The following is a 26,055-nucleotide window of genomic DNA, read 5'->3' as shown; positions in this document are numbered from 1 at the left end:
GTTTTCTCAGTTGTTACTGTAACAGCATATTTAATTTTTCCATCTCAATAGTCCTCTTTCCCAATTAAATAACATCTATTGGAAAGCAGAGAAAATAATTAATTTTAATTAATAATTAAAATCATCATCATTTGCACTGGATTCTTTTTTTTTAATCTCTATATTTGCCATCTATATAACTGATGCCGTGTCATTTTTGACATCACAGTAAAGCCACACATTTCTGTTCCTGCTGCTGCTGCTGTGTTTCCCCGAAAGATTATTCATATCCTAGGTGTAACCATATGACCAAGTCTAGGTCAGATGGGTAAGATATGTATTACAAAGAGGCTCCCTTTTTGTGTATGTGAACTCCCCATTTTATTTTGCAAATAGCATTGTTGCCTTTGATGTTATTTACCAACCCAATAAATACGCGCTTGCTGCACACTCTTACTACAAGGAATGATCATTCCTATAACAAAATAACAGCAAATCCAATCAAAAAAAAACCCATCTGTTACATTTAACAGTGTACTACAGAACTATTTCCTAAAACTGAATTTTTTAAAAATATAATACTAAATAGAAGAACAGGAAGAACTAGTATTTTTGTGCAATAAAATCAATAGTTTTGTTTTATGGTGCAAAATCAAATATCACTTTTATGTGCTTTGGTACTGACTAATTTATCTGATCACTAAAACAAGCAAACTAGATGATGTTGGCTTCCTTTCAGCCTAATTAATATTAGTTGTTACATTGATCCTAGTTAAGATTAAGTTGGACAAAGTAAAAGAAGTGGAAATTTCCATTGTTCTTTGTGAGCTCCAGGTATTCCCCTTACTCCTGGAAAAGGGGGTAAGCGAAATGCATAAGATCAAGACACACTTAATGTTATCTGACTAAGGCTAAACTGTGCATTTATGTTATGTTCAGGTTACTCTTTATAACTTATTTTAACTCTATATAGTTATTAGGCACTTAATTTTTGTTCTATATTAGATTACTTCTTTTAGAAAGACTTTTTATTATTAGCTGTGATATTGTAGGGAAAAAAATCTCATAAGAATAAAACAGGATGTTCCAAAATGGCATATATAAATTGATGAATTGTTGAGTCCATTAATAGGATTGATTGATTAATTGATTATTTTTGTGTATTATATTAAATTACAGTGATCATATTTAAATGCCTTATTGTTATACTATATTCTAATTCAGCAATTATTTTGCAGTTTTGAAGTCCGTGCTCTTTTAGCTTACAATTCTACCAACAATATAAGTTTAGGAGAACAAACAATTAGAAAGAAACTCGAAAACAGTAATATCACAGAAAACTTGAAACTCCATAACGTGAAAGTTCATTCGATTGGTAAGGACAGAGTTTTTGTTTTTGTTTCATTTTCTTTCATTTTCTGTACTTTACAAATATTATTGCGATCATTATTATCAGTGTTTAAGATCAATACATTTTAACCAATAACTGTACTTTAAAAATACTGTTTCAGTTTATAGTTTTATATACTATACTTTGCTTTAAGGAATTAACTATTGTAAATTGACTAAATAAGCAGAAGATATTAAAGTAGTGAAGCCAATTGCAATATGTGAGAAATCAAAATTAACAGATTTATTAGTTCTGCCCATAATTTGAAAATCTATAAGAAGTGCTTCAGACTATACACAAATGCAAGCACAGCATCTCTCTGTCATCGATTCATTCATAGTTGTCATTTTTCAGGTTCCTTTGTGAGGAAAAAATGCCATCATATTAATAATCATATTGAAAACATTCACATTTAATGCTTCAATGAATATCAGAAGATTGATGTACTGACCTGAGAGTCAAAACACTTTTCCCAAATTATTTTCAAAGCATGCAGTTCACTGCTGTTAAACATTTTGTTCTTCAGGTTCACTGTTTGGTAGAAACAAATGGTACAGCAGAAACAAAATTATTTATTTATTTTATTTATTTATTTTGTCTCTCTCTCTCTCTCTCTCTCTCTCTCTCTCTCTCTCTATATATATATATATATATATATATATATATATATATATATATATATATATATATATATATATATATATATATATGTATATATACATACATACATACATACATACATACATACATACATACATACATACATACATATATATATATATATATATATATATATATATATATATATAAGTTTTTGGTTAAAGCTTTTGGGATTATGGGAAGAGACCACTGAGTCAGGTAAAGTGTTCAGGTAAAGTGTTATGGGGAAATGGAAGCTTCTTGAAGTCTTTTGCACTTGTTTCCTCACGAATTAACAGAATGAGTAAAGACTGTTTATGATTGAGAAACGTTTTGTGTTGAAGCTTTATTCTCAGTACCCTGTGCCTTATGGCCCATGCCTCAGGTCTCTCTTTCAGACATTCAACTTGTCATTCAAGGAAAATACAAGAAGCAAGAACATTATGCAAAGGATTTAGTGGCTGATCTGGGAAGGAATTAACATCTGGGACAATGGCCCTGGAATAATACTGCAAAACAGTAATGGAATTCAGGCAAAGCCAGATCAGAGTTAGTTTAACTAGAAATGGGCCATTACATGAGCAATGCTCTAACTTAGAGATAGTAAAACTGAGCAACGTAGTGAGCTTTTGAATACCGCATTGCAAACCATCAATTCAGATCCAAGGACATTTAGAATCATTTGGTCTTCAATCCTGATCCACACATTCCTGATTTATTATGATTGTTAGATTATAAATTAGTTTAAAATATATAGATTTTAAAAAAACCCACAGATACTAATTTTTCCCTGATTTTAGATGATTTCGGTCTCTAATTGGAAAAACACATTTGTATTCAATGATGTACATTTTGTTTTATAAATACTCATTCCATTAAGTATTTGTAAACAAAAATAACTTAGTATAAAATTAAACCTGATTTATTCAGACCAGTCTAACAACTTTTACTAGGAAGCTACAGTGTTAATGGTTATTTGTTTGGTTCACTGCTTTTCATTTGCTCTTATAGAAAAATGTGAGACTCAGGAACAGCCTATGAATTACTTCTGGAAAGAAACTGGACCAAGAGACACTGCCACCACTAGCTGCTATGACAACCCTACCCAGATGGCATCACGAACATGGTAACAGCTCAAAGATCATGAGATGCTTAGTGGTGAGACTGAGATGAAGTATACTACGGATGTAATTAAAAAGGGATGGATATAGGTTTTTAAAAATGAAGAAGTAAAAGATACAAAGAATTTAAAACCATACGGAAGGACTATGTGATTTCATAAGAACTTCCATATTCATTGCTAATGGTATTTTCTGTTCTATCTTTACTTAGTTTTCTAAGCCTGAATAATTACACATCTTACTGGGGTATTCCTGATCTTAGAAACTGTACAGGTAAGGGTTTGTGTATATGCTCCATCTAGATAAATTTGAAATATTTCTTTTCCAAGCTTCAGACATATCTGGGCCTTGCCAAGAAAAGTTTTCTAGATATTAGTCTCTGATATAAAACTCTTTAAGCTTTAACTGAAGAACTATGCAATTTTGTTAGACTCTAAAGCACAATCCATGTTTATTGTAGATATATATAAAGCAACAACAGCATGGTGTCTTTTATAGCATAAATATTTAAATTCTGTTCAGAATATTTTATCAGGTTGAGGCTTTTTTTTATTCCTACAGAAGAAAAATCAGAACATTTTTAGCATTTGCCCATGGGAATGTGGCCAAAATACACTTCACCCTAGTACCACATGAGTAATTTTGGTAGGACTAAACTCCCATCATGCAGAAAAATTGCTTTAAAGATAAAGAATCTCGCCCATAAGATAGGTCTATTGATACAAATTAAGCAGCTATCAAATTAGAACAGCCTGTTTCCTCTCTCATCTGTCATCTTTAAAGAGCATCTTTATGTTTGAGGCATTCATTCAGCATATTACCGTATTTTTTGGACTATAAGATGCACCAGAGTATAAGATGCACCTTAGTTTTTTGGGAGGAAAATAAGAAAAAAGCTGATTGGCAGGTGGATGGCCTCCCGGAATATCCCCAATCAGGTGTTCTCAGAGGTGAACTTTACCAACAGGTTCGTTAGTTGTGAGCTCTGTACCTTGCTTTTTTTTTCAGCCTCTGAAACTTCCTTTTAAGAGGCTTTTTTCAGCTTCTGAAACCTCAGTTTCAGAGGTTGGGGAGGACTACATTCAGTAAGATGCTCCCAAATTTTCACCCTCTGAAAGGTGTGTCATAAAAAATATGGTATGTCTTCAGCTATTTGAGCTACCATGTACATAGCCACATCATGCAGCAATTCCATAAGCAGTGGACAGAACTGTATAACACAAAACAAAACCAACACCAAAATCATACTAGCTTTATATATGATAGGCAAAACAAATGAATTCCAAAACCCAGAGAATGAAATGTCTATGGAAATTCTCAGTCATCCAGGTCATGGCTGTCACAAATGTGCTTTTTCAAGAGGCAACTGGACTTTCTGGAAAGTCCAATTACCACTTGAAAAAGCACCTTTGGGACTCCAGAAAATGAAAGAAACAATCAAACACAGACTGAAACAGCAAAGTCTGAAACAGCCAAACAACAGTGTTAAAAAAAAAGTAAAATATTTAGGAATTTGGTTAACGGCAAGATGTGCAACCATTAAAGTTCATTATTTTACATTAATACAACAAATAAAGATAGACCTGGAAAAATGGAAAAACTTACAGCTATCGATGTTTGGAAGAATAGCTACAACAAAAATTAACATTTTGCCAAAGTTGTTATTTCTGTTTCAAACAATTCCAATAAAACTAGAAAAAAAAGTTTTTTGAGGATTTAAATAAATTGATTTTAAAGTTTATTTGGCAAGGGAAAAAAAGCAAGAATAAAATTGAAAATGCTACATGAAGCTAAAAATAAGGGGAGATTTGGGTTACCTGATTGGGAGTGGTGTTACCAGGCCTCAATACTTACCTGGATGAAAGAATGGGTTAATTTGAGGAACAAAAGAATATTGACTTTAGAAGGACATGATTTACAATTAGGGTGGGATGCATTTATGTGGTATGGGAAAAATAAAATACGTAAATCTTTTCAAAGATGTTATATTAGAAATGCTTTGCTTTTAGTATGGGAAAGAATGAAAGAAAATAATTACATGAAAATACCAGTCTGGCTATCCATGATGGAAGCACTAATACATCCAAATGTTCTTGAACTGGAAAAAATGATAAGATGTAAAGATATCCTAAATTAACAAGGGGAATTAAAATTGAAACAAGAACTGAAAAATCAAATAATTGATTTGTCTTGGTGGCCACTTACGCAAATAATATCAAGATACAAGAAAGATGCAGAAATGTACGGATTTTACAAAGAACCTTCAGAATTAGATCAGATATTTTTAGGGACAGAATATATACGTGTGTGTGTGTGTGTGTGTGTGTGTGTGTGTGTGTGTGTGTGTGTATGTAGGTCTTGGCGTATTCGGGTCTTTTCCCATGTAAGGTTTCCTGTGTAACCTTACACGGGAAAAGACCCGAATACGCCAAGATCAACATATCTATACCTTTGAAAACCTACGAATATATATATCTACCTATTGAATTTTAAAATGGAAGAAGAACAAGTAAAAGAAACTATGATAGATAAATGCCAAAGATTCTGGGAAAGAAGCTATAAATTGACAATGTCAACAGCCTACAAAGAAAATCTCTACAAAATGTTTTATAGGTGGCATCTGCCATCAGCAAGAATGGCAAAGATGTTCCAAAATATATCTCCCAAATGCTGGAAATGCAAACAGATACTGTAAGATAGTAAGATAGTTCTTACTATCATATGTGGTGGACTTGTCCTATGGCAAAAAAAATTGGTTAAAAGTAAAAATGTGGCTAGAAGAAATGATAAATAGAACAACAAATAGAACTAAAACCAGAGATGTTCTTGTTGGATATCCTACTGGACAAATATAATAAAAGAAATATGTATTTAATTTTACATGTGGTAATAGCAGCGAGAATTTTGTATGCACAAAGCTGGAAAAATGAAAATATACCTATAGAGGAAAATGTAATAAAGAAAATACTAGAATGTGGATAGATTGACATTGAAAATTAAGGATAAGGAGGAAACAATATTTTTTAACTTGGGAATTATGTTATCATTGGTTAGAAAATAGAAGCAGAAGTTAGAAATTTAGAATCAAGGAGGATATGTAAATAAAAATGAAATAACTCTTCAATTAAATAATGATCATTGAATAATGAGGATAAGTAAATATGGTTAATAGGCTTAGAAGATAATGATTACAAATGTGATGGTTATATGACGTTTATAATGCTTGCTATTATTTATTTTTATAATTATAACTAATTATAAATAAAACTGAATAGAACATTTAATTAAATATGTTTAATAAGGCTATGTGAAGAATAAGATGAATAGATTTTGAGAACAATAGTGATAGCTACTGTATGTATAAGTTATTATTTGTATTTAAAAGAGATTATACCCAGTCAGTACACTGCCATTGTAGATATGGAAATTTTATACATAACAAAGAAAATTGTATAATAAAAAATAATATTTTTTTAAAAAGCAGAGTACATTCACCTACTGTCCAAAGCTATTTCCTAACTTATCATTTTCAATGGCACTCTGGAAGCTCTACTATAGCAGTAAACAAAATACACACTAAGTACATACACAGCCTGATCATTGATAGACTTGCTATAATTGGAAAAAAGGAACTTTTTCTGCGACTAACTGGCATATATTGCCATTTTTGTGTACTTTCAGAAAATGCTGCTGACATAGCCAACCAGCTATTGAACCTTACAGGAGAAGGGAAGCAGTTGACTTCAGACAAAGTCAATGATGTGATCCAGAAACTAAAAAAAATTGTGAACGATGAAGAAATCGATGAATCCTTGGGTTTTACTGTGATCACGATATTTTCTAATATTTTAACTAGTTCTGATAATGTATTGGCTGCATCATCTTATGAGTAAGTGTTACGGGAAGAGGATCTGAGTGATATGCAGAGTTTTTTTTAAATGTTTATATGTTGGTAGGACATATAAACAGTGTGAAACTTTATCTGCATTTTAAAATTAACTTCTCTCAAGTGAATTATTCAAATCAATTTAAAAAATGAAATATGATTTTAAGTAGCTTAACTTCTCAATTTATGGGCTTGATAGTAAATCTACTATTTTAATATTAAATCAGTTTTCCTCTAGGATCATAACAGTTAAAATAAGTCAAAGTGAAAGCTAGTTAAAATATAAGTATGAACGGACATGCTAGTGACGCTAATAACATTCCCTAGTATTAGATACAAGCAAAGAAGTGTTTCATTGAATTAAATTACTGTAACTCGTTACCTCAAGTTACATCAATTAACTCTTAACTGCAAATGTAATCCAAATGAACAGATGCCCAGAAAAGAGATGCATTTGTTTGGAGTAATCATGGTTCCCAGCATGGTAGAATGGAAATTATACTGCCCAATAAAGCTTTTGCAGATACTCTCCTATTCTGGCCATGCTAATAGATGGGATACAACTGGTTTTGCAAATAACTATAATTGTATTCTGGTGGCAACAACTATCGAGAGTCCTGGATATCTCTCCAGTATCACTCAGTTATGAAAAGATTTCCCCATCACTATGAGCAAAATTTAAAAAAATAGAATTAGGCTTAAAAAACATCAAGGAGCATCATAATCCATGTTTAAAAATGCATATTCAATGAAATACTTCCATTCTAAGAGAAAAAAGAAGCTTTGGGAAAGAAGCATTTTTTCCCTCCTTCAGCAGGGAAAAAGGATGACCTGTATATGACTTTTGTTCTCTTTTCCATCATTTTGGACATGCTGTACTTTGGTAGAATTTGCTCACAAGTATCTGAATATTTTGCAGTTTGGTTTTTTTCCCTTTATAGTTTATTTATTTATTTATTTATTTTTCATATTTATATACCGCCCTATCTCCCTAGGGACTCAGGGCGGTTCACAGGCAATTAAAATACATATAAATACAGACTAAAACAACGATTAAAAAACTTATTCTATAGCCAAATTATTAAAAACAGTATAAAGTTAGGTAAATCTGTGCCAAAAATAATACTTACTAATGCATGCAAAGGTTCTTTGGACTCGAAGTTTTTTAAATCTCATTATTTTAATGAATTTGATGTGTCTGCTTGATTTTAGAGCTATAAAGACAATTGATGCCTTGGCATTGAAGATTCAGTTTGTAGGTCCCTCCATGAGGATCTCAGCCCCAAACTTAGCTCTTGGAGTTTCATCCTTGAATTCATCTTTATTCAATGGCTCTTTCTTCAGTGTTGCTCCCCAGAACAATGCTTCAGATTTTCAGGTATATCAAGAACTTCCAGGTTTATTTTCAAGCAAGATATGATGAATTCCATTGACTAATTCAGTGATTTATGCTGAGTTTGTCAATTCAAGACAAGGATGAGAAACCCATGCTGTATAACCCACATGTGCTTACCACTCCATTTGTAGCTTCTAGCACATCCTAGAGCAAGGGTGTCAAACTCGATTTCATTGAGGGCCACATCAGGTTGTTTTTGATCTCGGTGTGTGTATGTGTGTGGCCAGGGCACATGGCCAGCTCAACACTTGATGTCGGCACCTGTGGTGGACAAGATGTCACCACCTGTGGTGGACTTCCCTCAGACCCTGCCATTATAATCTCCTCCCTCCCTCCCTCCCTCTCTCCCTTTCTTATCTTCTTTTTCCTTCCCTCTTCATTTTCCTTTCTTCTTCCTTCCCCTCTTTCCTTATTTTTCTTTCTTTACTGTCTTCCTTCTTTTTCTTGGTCTTTCCTCTTTCCCTTTCTCCTTTCCTGTCCCTTCTTGGATGCTCAAATGCAAAAGGGGAAACATTTCTCCTTTTATTTTGTTTTGCTTTTAGTTTGTTTTGCTAGTCCTCTGCCAACACAAATGGAGCCCAAGAGCCCGAGCTCCATTTTTGCTGGCAGAGGCACCGCAGGCCAGTCCTTTGCTGTTTCCAGGGTGACCCTGCAGGCCAGATCTAAGCACTCTGCGGGGCAGATCCGGCCCATGGACCTTGAGAGTGATTGGGGACAGATGTTTGTAAGAAGGAGAGTTTGGGAGGCTATTAAAAGCCAAAAATATGTTTTTCAAAGCAAAGCACCCATTTTACTCCTTAAAAATTGCTGCCATCTCTCATCCCCAAAAAATACTGGTTAGATTTTTCTCATGGAGTGGTTTAAGGGCAAATAAGTTCTTTAAGCCCTTAAATATTGTTATTGTCAAAACATGGTTCACTTAAAGCAACAAAATCATGTTGAAGATACAATATAATTTTATTTACATGCAACAGTATATACTGGGCTCCCAACAAAACACTGACACTCTGAACTGGCATGAGCAAAATCAGAACCAGAGCTTGTATACCTTTGGCCCACTACATAGCAAAGACAAGACAAAGAAAAAGGCAGAGTGTGGAATGTTTTAGAAAAAGCCATCCATGTGACCTTATTATTATTTATCCCATCCTGCTAGGTCAGCATGCTAGCCACATTATCCTTGAGATATGGTCAACGAATAGAAACAATTTTGTTTACTGGGCCACAGGTTCTTGGTTTATTCTTTTCTCTGCCGTCACCCAGGGTCAATTCAGTTTTCTGTGAATGTTTTCTTACAAGTGCATTTTAAATGGTTACGGGAGGGCAACCTCATAGGTTTGGTAGAAAATGCAGCTGATATGGGGAAGTTACTTTTTGGTATCAGCCTGAGCAATTTAGTCCTACTCTCTCTGAAGTTATGACATTTTTGGCCACACTCTTTGTGGTTCCCAGCAGGGCACGTAAGCAGTGTTCTGTTCCTAGATTGAAGTATGTGATCTATCTCTGATTTAAAGCTTTGTGGCTGTGGCCTACCTGATAAGGGGTTTGAGCTAGCTTATGCAGTACTGTTGTGTTGTGTACTGTTCCATGAACTTTCAACAGAAAGTTAAATTAAAAAGCCTGACACAAGATATTAGAATTTGAAAACTAGTACTATTCTGTGATAAACATTATATTTGGCCCATGCTATAAATTGTCTAATTTAATCTGTTAGGATTTATGAGTTGAACAGCTCATGAAGGTGGCCTCTATTTCAACTATTAGTTGTTGCTTCACTGAGAGGGAGGTTGGTGAGATAAGACTCACTTAATTATTTACTTCTCAAACCAAAATATATTTAGCACTATTATCCACCCATTAAATTAGGGAAGCAATAGCTCTGAAAAAAAATTAGAAATTGATCTTGTATAACATGAATTTAATAGACTGCTAAATGGAAATACTTTTTAGTAAATTAACCTTAATGGTGTTTTGTAAAAATAAACAATATTAAATTGATATTTATGTTTAATAGAGAAGAATTTAAAATTTTCTTTTTAAGGGCATAATCTTATGAACTGAAACAAAATAAATACTGATTTTCATAATGCTGAGGAAGGGCTAAACTTGTTATTAACTAAATAATTAGCAATATATTCCCCCATTCAACATGGTAAATAGTTTCTATTTTTATTTTGATAGAGTTTTTTTTATTTTTTCTGTTTTAGATTGATTTTAATAAAAACCAAGAAAATTCTCTTGCTACTATTTCTTTGCCTCCAAGTTTGCTAAATAATTTAAATCAAGAAGATCTCGAAGCAATATCCAGGGCTCAATTCACCTTTTTCAATAAAAATGGACTTTTCCAGGTAGGCATCAATATGTTTAATGATTTTGTAAAGAATATAAGAACACTGAAATTTATCTTTATAATTTTAGTGAGATGATACTGTTTTTAGGACCCTATTATAAATTTAGAAAGAGGAATACCAGGATGACATTCACTTTACCTCTGTGTGTTCGTTATCTGATAAAATCTTTTCAAGATTTTTACTGTGATTAGCAAATATATTAAAAGACCTTTCTACTGTAAAGGCCATTTTAGACAGCAAGTGAATTGAATGATGAAATTAATGGGTAGGTTTTTAAAAATACCCGTAGAGGCTCTTTTACTTTCCATTGCTTTAATTTTTGTTGGTTTATTCTTTTTAACCTTGAGCAGCATGGTGACCTAGAGATGGTACTCTCACCTCACAATCAGGAGGCTGTGAGTTGGATCCTAGGTATTTCTCTCTCTGGGTGCAGTGAGTAATTGTCTGCTGTGAACTCTGCATAGAGGTCAGGAAGGGCATCTGGCCAGTAAACGCTCAGCTCCAATCAGTTGCCCCACCCCCAAACAAGGGATTGCATTGATAATTAAAAAGAAAAAAGATCTTATTTTTAATCTTGGTATATAAAAACAAGTCTTGTAATTTATTTGGTAAGTTTAAATAAACTTATAAAATGCACAGTTATAGGAAGGGAGACTAAAGAATATCAGAACTACAGGATTTGAAATAATTTGGTATAAAAACTTTCTTGATATGCAGGTATTACCTTTATGAGTTTTCTTCAGTTCTGTGATCTACTAAAGAGATCCTGCTGTCATGCTGAACAATGCATTGATGGGTAGAAATTCTTCTCAATTGCTTCATAACTTTGGAATGTATTACTCAGTGAAATACATATGGGCCTCTTTATTTCTGGTTTTTAAAATAATTTTGAAAACATTATTATTCCACTCTGTTTTATTAATTTTACTGGTGTTTTGTTTTGTTTTGTTTTTGCATGCTCTTATGTTGCAATATGTCCTGAAAGACAAGATAAAACTGTCTTCATAAATAAACATTTACATTTAATTTGAGGAAAATGCTCAAATAATATGTAATATTAATTGCCTCAAGATTTTATAAAGAACATATGCACTCAATAGCACATTCATACAATAGAGCTTCCATGTCCAATAGAAATAAATCCTGAATGATACATGGGAATTGAATATAATATTCTGTTTTGTTTAAAATAGAGTTCTGGTGCTATTAAATTCAGGTTAAATGTGTGTATTTGTATAAGATTGGGTAGATATAATAAATATGCCTATTCTGTTTTCTTCCTTGTTCAAAGAAATTCTTTTTTAAAATACATTCATTAAAGATAACAATTACAATAGTAAAAGCTCACACAAACTAAAAGAAAAATTTAAAAAAGAGTAAAAGGTACAAAAAAGATGCAAAGATTAGTAAGTAAGAATATAATAAAGAAAAATACAATCACTTCCAATCTTCATCACAAGAAAAATATGTAAATTTTGGTAACTTTTCACTTTCCTTTAAATTACTACAAATGATTTCTTCTTCCCATACCCATCTCTTATCCATAAACAAAACTTCATCATTATCATGGTATTTGCAAAAGTCATTAAGGGTTGCCAGAAATAACAGTTCAGTTAACTTTGATCAAATAGAGCAACTTTATATTCCTTCCTTTTACTTCTAACAAATCTTAATTTTAGTCCATTCAAATAATGTCATAAAATTTGATATCTTTTTATTTATATTATTTATTTGTTTATATTTATTTATTATAGATATTATTATTTTTATTTATTCCTTCTCGTAAGATTAGAAATCTTAGAAATCATGCCTAAATATCCCTTTTGGATATTCATAATGGGATAATGTATAAAGTAGTAATAAAGCATAAGATAAGCATAATCTCCCTTCTGTAAACAGGTTTTGTTAATATGATAAGAAAAGCTATTCCTTCTTACGTTGGGAATTAATCTAATTATATCATTGGATATCAGTCAGCATTGTTTGTGAATTAACTCAGGTTTGCCTCCAAACTAATATCAAAAGGGAAACATTTTCTCAGAATGACAATGCAAAACTATGCATTGCAGCAGTAAGGGAAATAGCAGACTTTCTGGGAGGGAAAAAACAACATTTTAAATTAATGAACAGGATGTACTGGCACTATCATTCTGGTAATGTGGTGAAATAAATTTATGAACTCTTGTTACTAAATGGGGGTTTACAAAATCACATTTTACTATAAATCTTTAATTAATATCCTAAAGGATGCAGAAGCTCCTTCCAATTTAACCAGTTATGTGGTAGCATGCAGTGTGGGGAATGCTACTATCCGTGATCTCAAGGAGGCTGTGAAAATTACAGTCAAGCATACATTCAAACATGATAACATCCAGGTAAGAGATCTTCAATTTTTGTTTTAAATATAATTGATTAAGTTAGAGCAGCAAAATATTCATTTCTCTTTACTGAGCAGGAAGGCAAAACAAAATGGTTTTTAGAAACAGAAATACCTCTACATAATACACATGTATTGGCAACCTCTGAATTATTTTCTATGGCTCCGGAGTTGTTGTTTTTTCTCCAAAATCAACCCTGAAATCAGGAAGCTGGGGGACAAAAACTGAAGGTAAAATTTCTTGCCCTTTGAATTGAAAATGGTATACATAAAGTTATAGGGTAATTCTCAGAGTGAGTTAAACATAGATCAGAAACTTTGTTTTTCTATATACCCAGAGGTGGGATTAACTTAATTCCCTACCAGTTCGCAAATGTGAGCGCGCACACGGGCTCTATACGCTCGCATGCGCATGGCCTTCTGCGCATGCGCAGAGGCTTGAGCATTATGTCCAGGTGGGTGGGCGGAGCCTCCCGCAGTCGCCACTACTGGTTCTCCCAAACTGGACAGAACCAGCTGAATCTCACCTCTGCATATTTATTTTATTTATTTATTTTATTTATTTATTTTTATTTATTTTGTCACAACAATATATGTAGGTATCATACAAAAAGATTATATAGTATATAAACATATATGAGTAAATATAAGGAGGTATAAGCATATATATAGGAAGAAGAAAAGAAAAACAATAGGACAGGAACGGTAGGCACGTTTGTGCGCTTATGCACGCCCCTTATGGTCCTCTTAGGAATGGGGTGAGGTCAATAGTAGAAAGTTTTTGGATAAAACTTTTAGGATTATGGGAAGAGACCACAGAGTCAGGTAAAGTATTCCAAGCACTGATGATTCTGTTACAGAAGTCATATTTTCTGCAATCTAGATTAAAGCGGTTAACATTAAGTTTAAATCTATTAGTTGCTCTAGTATTATTGCAATTAAAGCTGAAGTAGTCTTTAACAGGAAGGACATTACAATAGATGATTCTGTGAGTTAAGCTTAGGTCTTGTCGAAGGCGACGGAGTTCCAAGTTTTCTAAGCCTAGGATTTCAAGTCTGGTGGGATAAGGTATTCTATTGTTTTCAGAGGAATGGAGAACTCTTCTTGTAAAATATTTCTGGACACGTTCAATTGTATTGATGTCAGAGATGTGGTGAGGGTTCCAAACAGGTGAGCTGTATTCTAGAATTGGTCTAGCAAATGTTTTATATGCTCTGGTTAGTAGTGTGGTGTTTTTGGAAAAGAAGCTACGCAAAATTAGGTTTACAACTCTTAGAGCTTTTTTTGCTATGTAGTTGCAGTGGGCTTTGGCACTTAGATCATTTGACATGAAAACTCCAAGGTCTTTAACGGGATGGGGGTCGTCTGTAAGGTAATGTCCATCTAGTATGTACTTAGTTTTTGGGTTCTTTTTTCCTATATGTAAGACTGAGCATTTGCTGGTTGAAATTTGGAGCTGCCAATTTTTAGACCAAGCGGTTAGATGATCAAGGTCGTTTTGAATGATAGAAGTATTGTCTGTGGTGTTAAATAGTTTGACATCATCAGCAAAGAGAACACAATTACTTGAGATATGGTCACAAAGATCATTAATGTATAGTATAAAGATATATACCCCATCCCACAAAAAACTATAATGTTTATGACAGTTACATGGCTGCTTGTTCAAGAAAACATGTGAATAGTAAGTATATTCTTAAAGAAATGTGTTGGCATTTCTTGTTCTTCATGAATAAGAGAGATTGTGTATACGTTCCAGTCATATGTACAGGAATCCACGACCAATTATGTCTATACTTTTTCACAACTGTTAATGAGAGAAACTAGAGAAAGAGAAGAACAGAGTGACAAAGCTTTCGTTGCTTTTCCTTGCTGTGAATCTACAAAGCAAAACAGTAATACCAGTGCTGATGCTATCATGTCAATTAAGTGTCACTATGTGGGGCAAAAGTGATCTCAGATTCAAGAACATTTTCAAGAACAATTAATTTTTGGTAGACAGGATAACATTCCTTAATCCACAATCACCAATTAACTCCTGCAAACACTTTCTGTTTTTTTATTCACATTAGCTCTTTGTTAGAGGTCTTAGTTTAATCATTTCTAATCCTTCAGTTTGTAGACAGCCACAAAATTAAAACATCTTAGAATATGTAGCATTTTCTTCCAACGAATGATTTCCTCACTAAGCAAACACTGACTTCAGAAAAATGGATTTTCTTCAGCAGAACTGAAGGTTTAAATTCCACAATGATTGTTTTTCTCCAGTAGTTATCCAACTGATTAAATGTGCATGTTCAAAAGTTTGGATTTTTAATTGAAAATACTCATTTAAGATTGTTTTTAATTTGTTCTTTAGTTCTTTATGTGTTTACAAGTTTAGAACAATAAATGGGAAGAAATGTAGATGGAAAATTAACTTCCTTGCTTAATTAATAACATTTTAGAAGATGTTACTTTTTAATTCATGTACCTAAAGAGAGACAATTTTGTTTTTAATTTTTTGTTTTTGTTTAATTTTTAGAAGGCTCCTAATGCTACTTGTGTTTTTTGGGATATGAACAAGAACAGTAAGTTTAATTTTCCCATTTTCTTTGATATGGAAAATATGGGGCATTTCTGAAAACTTTTTATTTACTTAGCAGTAAGACAATTCACATTCAAACCTACTAATCATTTATACAAGACATAAAATCTAAAAGTTTAGTCTACCAGTGGCACTGAGCCTCCCTCTAGTGGTGAACCCTTTAATATAATCCAATTATGTAATATAATCCAACCATCCATTATAGATTAATAGTTTCCATGTATTTCTTTGGGATTTGCCCCTTCTGTAAATCTTTTAACAATTAGACCACACTCATTAATCAGAAAATAGACTGGAAAATGTTTACAACTAAGCAACTTCTCCTATCCAGACTGGAAAGTGATTACAATCAAGCAATTATGCCTATCCGGATACTTACTGTAATTGTCTAGACCAGTGATTCTTAGCCTGTGGTACATGGACCACCCGGGGGTGTGTGGCCACGATGTCATCACAGGGAGTCCATGAAGGCTTGAAGAAATCTTATGATTTAAATCTTGAGTTAAATCTTGGTGGTCTGTGGCTATGGTCTTTGGGCCACAAAAGGTTTTTAAAGAAGGTCCATGGTAAAGAAAAGGTTGAGAACCACTGCTCTAGAGTAATGAAAAGCTGTGTTAATGGGGGGCAGTTGCTGGAACTCTTGAGATGCATCCAAATCGGCATAGGTTAGATTTTACACTAGTCCCTAATGGTGGTAATAAATACTTTTGGGGAGCTTCAACCTCTATCAAATATCAGCTAGAGGACCTACTTCAAGTAATGGAACATGCATTATGAAGGATAAAGAGATGAGCCATAGTTGTCCATACCATTTGTCTGGCTACAACTAAAATTCATCCTAATCTTCATCCGTAATTTTTTTGGACCGCCTTTGTGTCACCTGACTGGAAGGATTGATAATATGAATAACATTTTGTTGAAAGTATTCAGTAATCATGCATGGCAATTGTGAACAGTCTTTGAATCCTTCCATTGAGAATAGGTAGAAGCATAGTGTCATCCATTGAGTTAAATTGCTCAGTGTTTTAAATTAGCTTATTGCCCATCTTGCTATCACAGAGTTGTAGGAACGTTTTCAATGACAGTCAACAATGTCAACAATTGAAACACTCTCCTTTTCTAATGTGCATGTCAATTTTATCACACATAAAATTGGCAGTGCTTCGGTTGCTCAGTCACACTTGCCATTTTGACATCAGTGACTGTCAACTGTAGGCACCTCTGCAGAATCGGCTTGTTAAACCTAATGTATGTTTTATCATTCCATCATATTTGTTCTAGCTGCCCAAACTCTGATAAAGTAAGGGAGGAGCCATGATAGAAGAAAGCAGGATTTACTACCCTCAACATAAATTTTAAGATAGGATAGATTTCTCCGCTGCCAAAATGAAAATGTCCATCTCTGTTTATGGTCTTCCCTTAAACGGGATTGATAAAATTGGAATTTGAGATACAGCCTTTTTTTTGGTACCATCAACTTAAAGAAATACAGTGTCCTTTTTACAAAGACTTACTGGCTACCTTTTTAACTCTTTAAGTAATTGCTACCCTGTTTCCCCCAAAATAAGACATCTCCTGATAATAAACCCAATCAGGCTTTTGAGCATATGGCAATAAGGCCATGCACTTATTTCAGGGTTCCAAAAAATATAAGACATATTTCGGGGAAACACGGTAATAAACTTTCAATTTCTGTGGGGTGTAATCTTTGATTTTCTTCATGTGTTGCCTTTCCTCTTTCACTTTGTCCATTTTTGCTTTCATCATTCAATATATATATGTGTGTGTGTGTGTATCTATGTACACACTATATATCTACACACATATAATTTTACTGCATTGTTTATTTAATAATTCTCATAAGCTGTTTTCATAGGTTGTACATACGAAACATACATCAACAAATTTTAAAGGATGATGATGATCAATAACAATTAACAATTAATAATCATTAATTATTGTAGGAGGCCAAGGTGGGTGGAATACAACAGGCTGCGATGCACATCCCGAGTCAAATGAAAATGAGACTGTCTGTCTCTGCAATCATCTTACACATTTTGGCATATTGATGGTAAGTGCCAGCTTTATTCTTTCATAACATTCACAAATTGCTATCTTCCTTGAGGTATTTTTCTTAAATGAGCTGCTTTTCAACATACCAAACATTTCATGAAATATTTTTATTCTTTTATTCTGAATTGTAGTATTCTTGATACCACAAAATATGATATTAGGTATTAGAGGAGAATGTGTCATTATCTTCATAGGAAAACTTGAGAAACACATCCTCATCAGCAATGTTCAACGTTGATGGAGACATCATATGATTTTATTCTGTTTTAACCCTTATGCATACATTTAATAATGCAACATAGAGGACTATGCATTTTCTTACATATTCTGGTCCAGAGTGAGAATCTGTTACAGAAATTGTATATCTGTGGCTGTTTTAGGAAAAAAACTTTTCTGGAATTTATCTGGCTTTTTTCCTTTTTAAAAATTGTGGCCCTGTTAAACTACTGCAAGAAAGGAAAAGATGTGTTAAATACTGAACTTCTTAAAAACCAATAAGCTTCAAATTCTAAGTTACAACATGAGAATGAGTTTTTCCCTTCCTTCTTCCCTCATATAAGTCATAGTACATCACACCCACAAAGTTAATATATGACTCCCATAGATCTAGTGATGTTGCAAGCTTTTCTATTCCCTTCTCAAGATTGTTACATTCTACTTCCGTATATTTTTTTCAAAAAGAAGAACATTCTTTGAAATAAATTCAGTGGGTCCTTTCTCTTGCTGCAGATACTTTTGTAAAAGTTTTAAAAATGAAGACAGGAAAAAGTCTGTAGAATCTTGGCAGCATTCCACTCTGAAAATGTTAATAATACTTCCAGGATTATTTCTGTGCAGAAATGTATAAGACTTTCCAATCTACAGCTGCATTTAAGATAGTGGTACCCATTACCAGGCGATGTTTACACCTCTTTAGTGGCTGAGTGCTTTAGTATGGAATAATTTTTGTCTCTTTCAACAAAGTTAACATCAACAACTTCAGAGGCTGTCAATATCATAATTCAGTATTTTTTTCTGAAATGTTTAATGCTAAAAGACTATACTTAGTTGGTTGGGGGGAGTCTATGGATTTCAGTGGGACTTCAGTATAAATAGGTATGTGTGTGTGTAATTGTGCTGTAAGAATCTCATCTGGTATGGCCACTTTTACAATCATGTTGTTCTGAGAAAGATAAATTACTTAGAAAATGACCCTAAAGACAGAAACTTCAGATTGTCCACCCCTGTCCCCTAGTGAATCTTCATTCAGATTTATATGCACGGAAAAATCTAAAGATGACATCGTTATCATGTTCCATACAAACAGCATGTTTTTAAATCTGGCCAGGAGTTTTAATTAAGAAAAAGCAGTTCTTAGAGGTGGGAAATTTTATAGTTGAGAATTAGCAATGCAATCTGTTCAATCCCATTTTTCCATAGAAGATTACCTTGCTTTTAGCCTTTGTAACATTTCCACAAGATTCCAGTTGTGTGTCTAAATTAGTTCTGTTTGAGACCTGGCTGGGGGAAAATAATCTGAATTATTATTATTATAATAATAATAATAATTGGGGAAGAAAATATTCTTAAAAACATTTGGATACCAATCCTCATTTTACTCATTCATTTAATCAATTTATATGGCCACCCATCTTGCTGTGCTGATTCTGGGCACATTACAAGAGAAGCATCTATAAACAACAATGTAATAAGCTATAATGATAGCCAAGGGAAAAACCCAATAAACAAGTAAATGGCAACACCTCATGAACTCCAACTAGCTTCCTGACACACACACACCCCAATGCAAATCCAAATTTTAAAATGTTTTATCTCCTTTCATTTTTTCAGTGTTCCATTTATTTTTATCAATCTGGAACATCGTACTCAAACTGAAGTTCCCAAATGGGTCTATAAAAGAACACCAGCATAAATTTTCACATACCAAAATGTCATTTATGACAAGACTATTAGACTTTCTAGACGTTTTTTTATAAAGGAAGATTCCACTTAGAACAAGGGGAAAAAATCCTGATTTCTAAGGAATGTTGAGAAAATAGATACTGCAAATGGAAGGATTGCTTACTGATTGTTTTGCAATCCATAGGATGAAATGACATAAAACTAGTGCTTTGTATTTACTGCTCATTCCAGCTGATATACAACATACACTCTTGACTTCAGGAAAAGTAGGAAGGAAACCAAAAGTGTGACAGCAAGTATTAAATATATCATGGGGAGTACTTTTGGCCAGATTGCCTATGACTTTTATTTATGTTGTTGTCCCAGGAGAAAATAAACAGTTTTCAAAAATGTCTTTCTAACAGTTTACATACTTTGTTTCTTTTTCTGTGTAGGATTTGCCAAGAACAGCTTCACAAATAGATTCTGGAAATACCAGAGTCCTCACTTTCATAACATATATCGGTTGTGGAATATCAGCCATATTTTCTGCTGCAACCCTTCTGACATATATTGCTTTTGAGTGAGTACTTATTAAATAATAATTTTAATTACACCACCGTATTTCAATCTAATCAGTATTGCCCAAAACCATTCTGTGGACTGAGCCACAAAATGTTAAATTCAGATTATTGACACTGAATATGAGAAATCGGGAAAATACCATAAAAGTAAAACCTGATCCTTAGTCTGCTGAATCAGCAGGTAGATAAAGTAAGTTGTGTTTTATTTGTGGCAGGAATGTGGTTTTGGTGTTGCAAACAAACCAGAACAGATGCCTATAAATAAAACTGCTAAATAACCATTTAATTCATCATCTAGGTAATAATCTGGGATATCATATTAAAATGCAGCTCTTACTTATTTACTCTCTCTAACATAACATGCCCATATATCACACATACATAAATAAGTCCATATGATACCTGAATTTATTTTATAGATTCAGACATGGAGTTTTGCCTTCCTGATAATATCCTGGTTTCTGGGAGGAGGGGGAGAATCAAACCCAAATTACAAAACAATCTGCTACAATAAAGATATCACTTAAAAGCAAATGCATAGACCAGTGATGGCTAACCTTTTTGGCACAAAGTGCCCAAAACGTGCATGCAAACACCCAAAATGCAATGTGAGTGCCCCCGTGCATGCGCGTGCATGCCCCCACCTCCATGCATGCGCGGCAGAGACCGAAAGGCCAGATAGCCCATGGGAGGCGCATGCGCATGCGTGGCAGAGCTGAGGTGGGACAACCACTCACGTGGCTGCAGAGAGGGCTCTGTTTGCCACCTGTGGCATGCATGCCATAGGTTTGCCATCACAGGCATATATGTTACTTTTTCAGTGGACAAGTTTATAAATGGACTTACCTTTTATCAATTGACACGAGTACACCTGTGTGTTTTGTTATGGCCTAAATAATTCTGAAGTTCAAGAAAAAATGTCAAAAATGAATGGGATGAAATTTTTTACTTGATTACTTACTTTATTTGCTATCCATTTATCGCCAGAAAACTGCGAAGAGATTATCCTTCTAAAATCCTAATGAATTTGAGCACAGCTTTGCTGGGCCTAAATCTGGTCTTTCTCCTGGATGGTTGGATTGCATCATTTCACATAGAAGGCCTCTGCATAGCTATTGCTGCTCTCCTGCAATACTTTCTTCTGGCAACTTTCACCTGGATGGCTCTTGAAGCTGTTCATATGTATATAGCTCTAGTAAAAGTGTTCAATACTTACATTCGCCGATACATATTAAAATTTTGTGTCATTGGTTGGGGTAAGTGAGACTCTTTTGCAATTTTTGTTTTTAAATTATATTATTCTAGCTCCTGAAGTGAAAGAGTGACAACAGAAATACATTAGATATATGAGAATTATTTTTGGTTTTCTAGTTTTTCTATTCCTCCTTTCCCGCTCCATTTTTGGCTAAATTAATACTTATTATAAGTTGCAGAATTGTCCCCAGATAAATTCCAATATTCTACATATACACTTATAATTTTAAAAGTTTTAAATATTTCATATAAGGTTTTCCAGTTAATTTTTATTCCTAAAATTGAGCTCTTTCCTTTAAATGTAATTACATAATTTTAGTTGACCTATTTACGGAAATAGATAAAGTGCCAGAGGAGTGGCTGCTAAGAATTTATCTAACAGTATAACCTATAATTTTAACACATTCATATGTTGATATGATATACATATTGATGGTTTAAAAAGCCTGACCAACTGATAATCTCACAAATAGTTATGATAATGTCGTTTTTGGACAACGACATTAGAATATTTAGGCCAAATAATCTGAGTTTTTATTAGCCCAATTTCCAACCATGGATTCTGTAATTCCTACCCTGGAGTCCTTGTTTTCATTTAAAGTAGCATTTGCTTGGTTTATTTTACAAATGAAAAAGTGCCTGATAAAGTTATATTCATATAAGTAGCAGAGGAACTGAAGCTGAGAGCAAGGAATAAGTTCCTGAATTTTATGTATCAGTTTTTATTCTGGGTTATATATATTCATGGCTACAAGGAGCATTTTCATAGCATAATCTTTATACATTATAATCTAACACAGCATGGTAGTAACTGATTCTTCTATAAAGCTAAGGAAAAAATACTAAAGGAAATGTATGAAATTCATAAAGATATATATTGTATATACTGTAAGAATGCATTGTGAAGATTATGTTGGTTAATATATTCTAGGAAGTATGCTATCATTTGAAGATAGTTTTTCTGCACCTTCAACTAAGTGCTGCTTTCAGATTGGAAGGAAGGACAACTTTTTTTTAGAAAACATGCAATGAACAATGATTCCGATAAATAACTGTACAGTTCATTATACAAAACTCTTATTCCCTTCCCTTCCCCCCCCATTTTTAATTTTTGAATTATGAAAAAAGGGTGGAGGGTTTGAACACAATTGTAGTATGCAACAATTCATAGAAAGAAAGACATAATGGTGAAATAACAGCAATAAACTAATTTGTGAATTGATTTCTTATAATCTTAACTACATTATTGACACCCATTTTGAGATACCAGACAAAATACTAACCACTAATCTAGAATAGAAGGGGGTATGATGGCTCAGTGGTTAAAGATGCTGAGTTTGTCAGTTGGAAAGCTAACAGCCCAAGTTTGAGACCCAAGTACTGCACAACAGGGTGAGCTCCCATTCCTTACCCTAGCTCCTGCCCACCGAGCAGTTAGAAAGCACACAAATGCAAGTAGATGAATAGGTACCATTTTGGTGGGAAGATAACAATGTTTCATGTACCTTTGACATATAGCCAAGCTGACCACATGACTACAGAAATGTCTTCAGACAACACTGGCTCCCTTGGCCAAGAAACAGATGATCACCATGCCCTAGAGTCAGACATGACTTTTATCTTTTTTAAAAAAAATCTATAATAGAACATTAAACCACATATTATTGACATTGTGCTGAATTCTTAGAACTCAGATGGATTGGAATGCAATTTTCTATAATATTTCTTCATTAAATATCCCCTAAAGTCTAATAAGTTGTTTTAAAAGCAACATATGGTCTAACATTTGTCAGTTTAGCAGAGAAACGATGTTGTCCACCAATGAAGAATCTTTTATACATTTTATTACCAGTTGAAATTAGCATCTAGAATACTTTATATATAATCACTTCTTTCTCTTTAAAAGAGTGAGTTAATAAGTCTTTATAAGACTTCTGATAATCATTTGCCTGCCCCTGGTATATACTCTTATCCACTGCAGCTTATTCCTGGTATATACTTTTATCCACTGCAGCTACTTAGACCAAAATACTGAAGCGAAAAAAGAGAGATTTTTCACCACCAGAAGTGTTATGATGTATCCACAGAATCTGTTCTGGAAAGTTGGAGAGGATTAGAAACACTAGAAAAAGTCAGCTTGTCCTATGTAAGATATATCCTTACCAGTTCAGCATCATATGCAAAGCCCTTTATTATTATTTTGTTCAGCTGTTCCTCTCTTGGGGTATTTGAAACGAGACATAAACACGAGTCAAGTTGAGCTGGCAGATTTGTTGTTATCTATAGTGTATACACTGCAGCTTAAGGTTTACAATTACAGTGAGTATTTGAAAATGGATGAAAGTAGGAAAAAGGTGAAGGTAAACATTTTGGTTCACATCAAAAAGTTGAAATCCACACAGGCATAATAATATACATTTATATCTGCATATACATTATGTGTATACAATATTTTAGAAATATTGATGACTGATTTTAAATCCCCCATTGCATTAATTTGCTCTATTAGATGGTGTGGCAGATGGCTGAGATTCACAAGGTGGAAGGCCAGAGGTCCTACCTTTTTTTTTCAGACACCTCATGCTGTCACACCCTTGTGAAGTTTTGCTGTGAGGTAGCATCTTGGTATTTCCCGCCACTACCCTCTTATGAGGGTGCCTCACCTGGCATCTATACCTCATTCCAGTGCTTTTAGAGAGATAGGACTCTTACACTCTATCCTTTCTTTCTGATTAAATAGGCAAAATGCAGACTCTTCTGGTCCTTCATGTAGCATATAAGTACAGTGATTAGAGAGTGCAGCCTTTCCACTCCTATGGAAAGTAAATCCAATACCATAGGACAAACTGGCAGTCCATGGGCTGGATGCGTCACACACAGGCCCCGCCCACCCTGGTTCCACAAAGGCAAAAAACATAGCAATACGTCACGATACGACACATGACGTGATCAGGTTTGACACCTATGCCATAGGAGATAAACAAAATCTATATGATGAAGATCCATGTATATATGAATCTGCAGTCTACATTCACAACAGGTGGATTATTATATGTTTATAAAACTTCCGTTTGCTGTGTTTTATTTTATTGCAGGTTTACCAGCATTGGTGATAATTATTATTCTAGCAAGCACCCATTCAAATACAAATAATATTTACAACAATGTTTGGAATGACAAAAATAATAAGGAACAAGGTGATGATTTGTAAGTATTTGGTTAAAATGTAATGATGCAGAAAACCTGGTAAATGCTTTTAAATCATTTTTAAAGTGATGTGAATCCAGTAAGGTATCTGAATAATATATGTATCTGAAATGATGGTAGTAAAGGCAAATATGATAAAAGGCAAATTAGTCATGATGCTCTTCTTTCCAAGTAGCTAGTTAAGTAAGCTTTCCACTTTGGTTAAAATTAACACAAGTAGTTCAACATCAGGCCTGTCAAACTGGCGGACTACAGGCCGGATACATCACCTGCAGGCCATGCCCACCCCAACTCCGCAAAGGCAAAAATCTTCACAATACATCACGATCCGGCCCGTGATATGATCGAGTTTGACAGCTGTGTTCTAGATATTGGATGAGGAAGAAACATTATTTAGGGAGACATGATGTGCTTATGCGATTTCCTAACTTAGTGGGGAAAGACATGTTCTCATGGACATTATTGTCCTATTTGAACTGCGGCTCACGATTAATAATATTTTTAGTAATTCAGTGCTACAAATTTTTGTGTTAGAATTCTAACTTTTACTATGTGATGATTCTTCTGGAAATACTTAGTAGAAACCATTGACTTAGGTTAGTGCATGTGTGGCATTCAAATGAATGTACTTTGCTTCATTTTGCTTATGGACTTCAATATCTCTCGTCCATATAACTCCAAAATTTGATAAGCTTCACTTTCCAAACTCATGTGCATAAATGATTTAGAAGGGAGGTAGCTATATTTTTTTATCTACACTTTAAGAGTTTATTGCTGAAAAGGCTAGTACAGGTAGTCCTCAACTTACGACCATAATTAAGCCCAAAATTTCTGTTGCTAACTAAGACAGTTGTTAAGCGAGTTTTTGCCCCATATTATGTCCTTTCTTGCCACTGTTGCTAAGTGAATCACTGCAGTTGTTAAGTTAATAACATGGTTGTTAAGTGAATCTTTGACTTTGCTTGTCAGGAGGTTGCAAAAGGTGATCACAGGATTGCAGAATGCTGCAACCATCATAAATATGAGTCACTTGCTAAGTATCCAAATTTTGATCATGTGACCACAGGATGCTGCAAGGCTTGTAGGTGTGAAAACCGGTCGCCAGTTACTTTTTTCAGTGCTGTGGTAACTTCAAACGGTCACTAAACAAACTGTTTTAAGTTGAGGACCACCAGCATTGTGACATAGAATTTATTCTGCTCCTTCTGGAGTTAAACTCCACTGAAATCAAAAAACACTTTTGTTTATATACTTTTAGATTGAAAACTTTACTCATAAAATGTATGTTTATGTGACATTTATTTGAGTTTTTCATTCCAATATAAGCAAA

At 33.8% G+C, this 26,055-nt stretch overlaps 1 protein-coding gene across 3 annotated transcripts in view; it reads left to right on the top strand.

Annotated features, from left to right (window-relative positions):
* ADGRG6 (adhesion G protein-coupled receptor G6) overlaps positions 1–26,055 on the top strand; it is a 107,755-nt gene that overhangs the window by 60,042 nt on the left and 21,658 nt on the right. For all 3 annotated transcript variants that reach the window (XM_058170603.1, XM_058170594.1, XM_058170611.1), the window contains 12 exons: positions 1,218–1,354; positions 3,020–3,134; positions 3,341–3,402; positions 6,811–7,018; positions 8,228–8,393; positions 10,619–10,759; positions 13,009–13,137; positions 15,664–15,709; positions 17,691–17,797; positions 20,136–20,263; positions 21,252–21,520; positions 24,614–24,725. In XM_058170603.1, coding sequence (XP_058026586.1) covers positions 1,218–1,354; positions 3,020–3,134; positions 3,341–3,402; positions 6,811–7,018; positions 8,228–8,393; positions 10,619–10,759; positions 13,009–13,137; positions 15,664–15,709; positions 17,691–17,797; positions 20,136–20,263; positions 21,252–21,520; positions 24,614–24,725 — 1,620 coding nt within the window. The remainder of the gene's footprint in view (positions 1–1,217; positions 1,355–3,019; positions 3,135–3,340; positions 3,403–6,810; positions 7,019–8,227; positions 8,394–10,618; positions 10,760–13,008; positions 13,138–15,663; positions 15,710–17,690; positions 17,798–20,135; positions 20,264–21,251; positions 21,521–24,613; positions 24,726–26,055) is intronic.

The sequence above is a fragment of the Ahaetulla prasina genome, chromosome 1 (assembly GCF_028640845.1).
Source record: "Ahaetulla prasina isolate Xishuangbanna chromosome 1, ASM2864084v1, whole genome shotgun sequence".
In the NCBI taxonomy this organism is placed as follows: domain Eukaryota; kingdom Metazoa; phylum Chordata; class Lepidosauria; order Squamata; family Colubridae; genus Ahaetulla; species Ahaetulla prasina.
This window is presented reverse-complemented; position numbering and strand designations above follow the sequence as displayed.